This window comes from Andrographis paniculata, unplaced genomic scaffold (genome assembly GCF_009805555.1).
Source record: "Andrographis paniculata isolate CXL003 unplaced genomic scaffold, ASM980555v1 Contig51END, whole genome shotgun sequence".
NCBI classification, from domain to species: domain Eukaryota; kingdom Viridiplantae; phylum Streptophyta; class Magnoliopsida; order Lamiales; family Acanthaceae; genus Andrographis; species Andrographis paniculata.
Window position 1 is genome coordinate 2161106 of NW_026137586.1, and position 5963 is coordinate 2167068.

The window sequence follows — 5963 nt, forward strand, 5'->3', positions numbered from 1 at the left end:
ATGTGTGATATAAAGGTAATGGCATTTGTGTAATATATTGTAAGTTGTAAAGGTATTTGTAATGTTAGGTAGATAGTACAGTTACTAAAAAAAATGAATACTTTGTTATGAGACCGACTAAAATGAAAAAATTGATACTTTGTCATGGGACGGAAAGAGCAATTAGAATAGATGAGTTTTTTTTTTTTTTATTATTTTTTATTCTACGTGGAATTCAAAACACCAAATTTTATTATAGTAATTTTTTTTTTTAAAAAAAAATAGAAAATAAAAAGAAAAGATTCTTTAATTATCTATTTATTTTCTTTGGTAAATGATTGTGTTGAATGGGGCCCACCATATTTTGTGGCTCATTGGCTCCATAGATGGAATAATAATCCGAATTTTGAGTAATTTGCAATTTAACCCTATAATTCATCTTATTGTCAAAAGTTATAATTCATGAACTCGTTATCACAAGTTCACCCATATTACTTATCCATCTCTTAAAAAAAAAAAAAATAAAAAATTACTATTATTATAACAACGTGAGAAATTAGATTTTTTTTTTTTTTTTTAATGAGTGAGAACCCGTGCTGTTATACTAAAGTACGCACTGGATAAACCTCCGGTCGAACCTAATATCATATAAATTAGGCCCAACGAACAAATCACACTAATCAAACTATGTGTGGCAGGTGACCTGAGATACCTCACAAATCCAACCTCGCACTATCAGACCATCCCTTACAAGACAAATGGACACAAATAGGGATGTAGAAACTAAGGGCCCATTTGGATTGACTTCTGACATGAGCTGTTGGCTTTTTCAAATTATCCTTAATAATAATAATAATAATAAATACAATAATATAATATAATATAAAAATAAATAACTTATATATTATATTTTAATACAAATTTAAAAATATAATTAATTTATTATTTTTAATTTATGTACTATATTTGAATTCAAATTTAAAATTTAAATACCGAATGTAAATAGGAGTATATAATTTTTTAATTATACTTAAATTACTAAATATAATTTATAAAATTTTAAAATAAATTATAAAATATAAATTATATAATATTATACTGTAATTTTATGTTTAATTGATATATTATCTTTAAATTAAAATTTTAAAATATAAATAATCAAAATTTAATAGTATATTTTTTATACTTTAATTTAAAATATTTAAATATAATTTATAAAATTTAAATTAAATTATAAAAATGTTATAAAAAAATACTAGTATTATATTAACTACATGTCATTTTAAGTAATTTTAACAATTTAAAAACACTTTCAACTATACAACGTCCAAACAGTTTTTTACGAAAAACTGTTTTTATAATGATTTATCCAAAACACAAAATCAAAATCGAACTGCTTTTGGCTTCTGCTTATTTTTTAAGTCATTCCAATCGGGCCTAAAACAGACTAGTTACATAGCAATTTCTTACACCAAATTTTAACATAAATTTATTTTTTTAAATAAGTCTACAAATATATAGTACTATATTTTAACAAATACTTCATTATCTACCTAACATTACAAATACTCTTACATGCCATTACCTTTATATCACATATACTAATAAGGTTATTTTAGTCATTTCTATTTTATTACTGCTATATCCTAATATAATACTAATATTTCTAAAACTACTTGCAAAATGCAAATGAATATTTAGTTCCGAGACGGGGAGGGAGTATATAAAATCAAATCTACAACAAAATTCAACACTAAAATTACATTTATCCTTTGCTAGAAATACATACCAAGAAACAATGCATGCACCATAACCTGAAATTGCAATCTGCCTTCAACGGTTTCGACAACATTAATCGACGTTTCCCCGGGAAAATCTTGCAAGAACATTTAGAACGAAAAGCAATCCGCACCGGGATGACATATGTTCCGAAAGCCTGAAAGGAAATCTTAGAGAAGTAATTCAATGCAGCTTCCGGCAACTTTTGCGCAGATTCCAGCATGCTTATGTTGAAATGATTCTTTGATGTCGACCAGGTAATAGTCAAAACTTAAATGTAATTAGACAGATATGCAGCCTTAGTGCAATTTGTCAAATTTACCAACCTTGCCGGCGGAGCAGATTCTGATAAATTATCCGTTTGATTCTCTTGGAGTTGTCGGAAGGTTAACTCTGTATTTGATGTTGTCCTTGAATATCATATGGAGCTGGAGGAAGCTGAGGCCCTGCTGTTCCGGGAGCATGATTAGAACCTGAATCGAAATTTCCCTGTTCCACATATAGAACCGTTATAATTGGTGCAGATGTTGCAAAAACTAGAGAATTTTATATCAGGAATCATGTCGACGACAAACTTGAGCAGCAGAGAAAAGTTAAGAAGGTTTGTATTTCAATAAGTTAGAGAAAATTGTAAAAAAATATCCACACGTATACCTCATTATCATTTTTGTCCTGTATTTATCTCGTTGGCAAAATATATCCTATATGTTTGCAAAAGTCGCTATTTCTGTCATTTTGCTGCGCGTGACTTTCATACCACGCGTGATCACGAGCGGTCAAAGGATAAAAATAGCGCTTTTTGCAAATATATAAGATATATTTTTCCTGCTAGATAAATATATGACAAAAGTGATAATGGGGTATATGTGTGAGATATTTTTTGCAAATTTCCCCAATAAGTTAACATAAGGTCGTCTATTTCCCAATCACTGGATGCATACAGTATAACCTATATATTGTATGACAGCACAAAATTGAAACTTGCTTAAACAGTAGGTGCACGAATTGAAGAATAACCAAAAGTTTGTTAATTCAGAACCAATTTACCCAAAAATAAACAATTTTATCAGTGTAGGTTAGATGAATCGTACAGGACCACTACTTATGCAATGCATCCACAGGTATTTCTGGGATAAGTCCGAGTTATAAGAAACTCCGATGCAGGAAACCCAATCTACAATTCTAAAATAAGAAATTGATTTCTAGTTACAATGCATGTTGTGAGAGGAAGAAGAGAGCGATAAAAAAGAACATTCGATAATTATAAGATAAGAAAATTGATTTACAATGCATCTTGCAACAGGAAAAAGAGATCAATAAAGGAGAAAATTTTGACAATTCTAAAATAAGAAAATGATTTGAGAGTTACAATGCATGCTTCGAGAGGAAGAGAACAATAAAGGGAAAGTTTGACAGCATCTAAGCATGAATTCCATGGTTGCTGATGAGACTAGGTTTCAAATTTCAATCGATAGTTAACTTGTAGCACTTACGACGTTATTTGGTTTAGTGCTACCCCATTATGCTAACATTAACAATTTGACTCGCTGAAACTCAATTTTAAAAATGAAAATAGTCAGTATACAGACCTGATGAACAGCATGAGGATCAGACGATGGAGCTCCGCCATATAATGGTTCGGGATTTGTCTGGTGAGCAGCATATCCAAGATCTGATAGAAAACAAGCTTATGTCCATATGCGAAAAAAAATCGATTAAACGGACACAGGAACGACATTTTCCAGAATTTGTTACCTTGGTTGGCAGATGAGATTGCTCCTGAGGTGGCCTCTGCTGCCCTTTTCTCTACTTCTCCAAGTTCAGATCGTAATTTTTCTGCTTCCTGGGTCATGGAATTCAGGTGCTTCTCCATCACTTCACCGACTTTCGCATGGTGGGCGTGCAACTTTATTTCATATTCAATTGCAAACCTTTTCAACAAGCACAATTAGAAAAGGTGTGATGCCATTATTCTCCCAAATAATTGGCAGCAACATTAAAAGAGTGAGAAAAGCAGAACAAAAAATTCTAACAATGTATGCCACATTAAAAGACCACCGATCAATATTGTTACCAATCATATAGAATTTATATATGCTGTGCTGAAACAAATGTAAAACATTATAAACAGAGAAAATACTAAAATCAAGGATAGGATATGACTGCATAAAGTGACACTTAACTATGCATACAGCATTATGACATTATCATATCCTTAGATGTGTTTGACGGGTCTTCTATATATTGAATTAAAACAAAATATAAACTGCAGCCACTGGGTGTTAGATTTACCCTCAGTCCTTATGCCATGGAAAATAGCCTAAGTCGTATACCCCTTATATATCTACACCCAAAGATAATTAGATTGTTCAGCCTTCTTGCAAACTGAACATTCAGAGTTCACCACTATCGACCTATTACATTTCATTGACCAATTGAACAATTGAATCTACCCCCACTATTACGGATCGTTTTGTATGCAATAGGAAATCAAATCTTTTCATGAAGGCAACCACAATGTCTATTTTTCTAGCACATTACTTAATCAGTTTCCCAGGTCAGTAAATTTCCCAACTCTCTTTCTTTTATTCTTGATTTTCGATTGGTTAGACACAAGTCACAAGAGCATCTGATTAACTGTATTTGGCACATAGAGTTAGCCACAATTGTACATTCTAAGAACACTTCTCCTTCAGATCAATGACTCTAAGTTCAAGCCCAAAACTATAGGTAGGGTTGAGTTAGAACACAGTACACAAAACCCGATTAGAGAACAACTTATAAGGTCACAAAATAAGCAACACCATCAATTCAATCTCTTTCTCACTCTTTAGTTTCTGTAGTGATGCTTCTTACACAATAAAGCCCCCGTTTTCATTTCTACTTTTGCAGTCAAGTAGGATTCATGAAATCATTCCCTGTGATCTCATATTTCTCATCTTACATTCACTAAAGCACTTGGTATACAATTAAACAATCCATAATTTTCTAACCCCAAATACAAAATATCATCAAAGTAAGGATATGTCATGTGTCGACGGAGACAAATATGTTATAGAGCTTCCATAAAGACTCCCAATTTATCAATGTGTTTCCGCTTTCGATACTCAACAGATGACAACACAAGACCTTTCTTCCCAATGTTTTAATAAGACATTTAGTGCCTTCAACTCAAAACTTGAATACTAAGTTCAATATAACTTTGCTCTATCCAAATCATATTAGGGTTTATGATTGAAATCCAAGAATTCTCCCACATTCAAACGAATCAATGCATAACAGCAGCATTCAATAAAAATTTATCCCAAATAACATTGAGCATCACAATGGGGGAATTTTAAATCTCAGATACAGATGGATCCAATTACCAAAAAAGGGGTAAATTCAGCATTATACCTTCCTCGTTGAATTTCCATGGCGGCGTCTTCAATCACGGCCTTGAGTTGAGGTAGTTGCTGCAACTCCGACTTGGCTTTCGCAATATCTCCATCAATTTGAGTGATCTTCTCATAGAGCTCCTTCCGCTCCGCCACACGTTCCTTAATCTCCGCCCTAACTCGATCGAGCTCCGCGGCGCGGCTCCCAACCGGCACTGACTCCGCCTCCAATTTCTGGTAACGCTCGTAGACCTCGCGCACTTGAGCGTCCTTCTCGGCCTTGACGGAGGCAGCGGTGGCGGAGAGACGTCGAATTTCCTGCTGGATATCCGCCACGTCCTGCTTCAGCGCGACGTGACTTGAGGCGAGGCGCTGATTGTCGGCGATGAGGGCTTGGATCTCGTGGGTCTGTGCGGCGATGCGTTCCTCCATTGGATGGAGGTCTGGAGGGGTTGAATCGGTTTGCTGGTGGTGGCGGCGGCGGCGGCGGTGGGCCGGGGCAGCGGATGGATTGTGGCGGCGTCCCATGCTCACAGAACCACTGACGCACAGTGTTCCATGACTGCTTTTCGGCTTTTCCTGCAAATTTAGGATATTTTTTTTTTTTTAAAAAAGACTAATTTAGTAACGTTAATTCTTCTAAAATTCATATATCTCAATATATTTTCTTGTTCAGTCTCAACATATAATTTTATTCCTAACAATTCCATACTCCTATCTAATTAGTCCGTATTTGTAAATTTAACTTTAAAATTCCAATTATGCCATTCATATATTTTTTTTATTTACTTTATTATCGTACTCATATCAACTTCTAAAATTATTTTA

General features: G+C 33.6%; 1 protein-coding gene across 2 annotated transcripts; it reads right to left on the reverse strand.

The window, feature by feature from the left end:
- Positions 1-1518: 1518 nt before the first annotated feature.
- Positions 1519-5730, reverse strand: LOC127253904 (protein FLX-like 1). 2 transcript variants are annotated; one of them, XR_007839362.1, is made up of 5 exons: positions 5155-5730; positions 3514-3689; positions 3348-3430; positions 2085-2247; positions 1521-1915 (listed from the first exon to the last, which is right to left on the reverse strand). XR_007839362.1 is itself a non-coding variant. In XM_051278709.1 (4 exons), exons 1-4 carry the CDS (start codon positions 5661-5663, stop codon positions 2146-2148), a joined length of 870 nt encoding a protein of 289 aa, XP_051134666.1. In that variant the 5' UTR covers positions 5664-5730; the 3' UTR covers positions 1519-2145. The 2 variants fall into 2 exon arrangements, 1 of the variants encoding a protein (XP_051134666.1); XM_051278709.1 differs by having other exon boundaries at positions 1519-2247.
- Between the last annotated feature and the right edge of the window lie 233 nt (positions 5731-5963).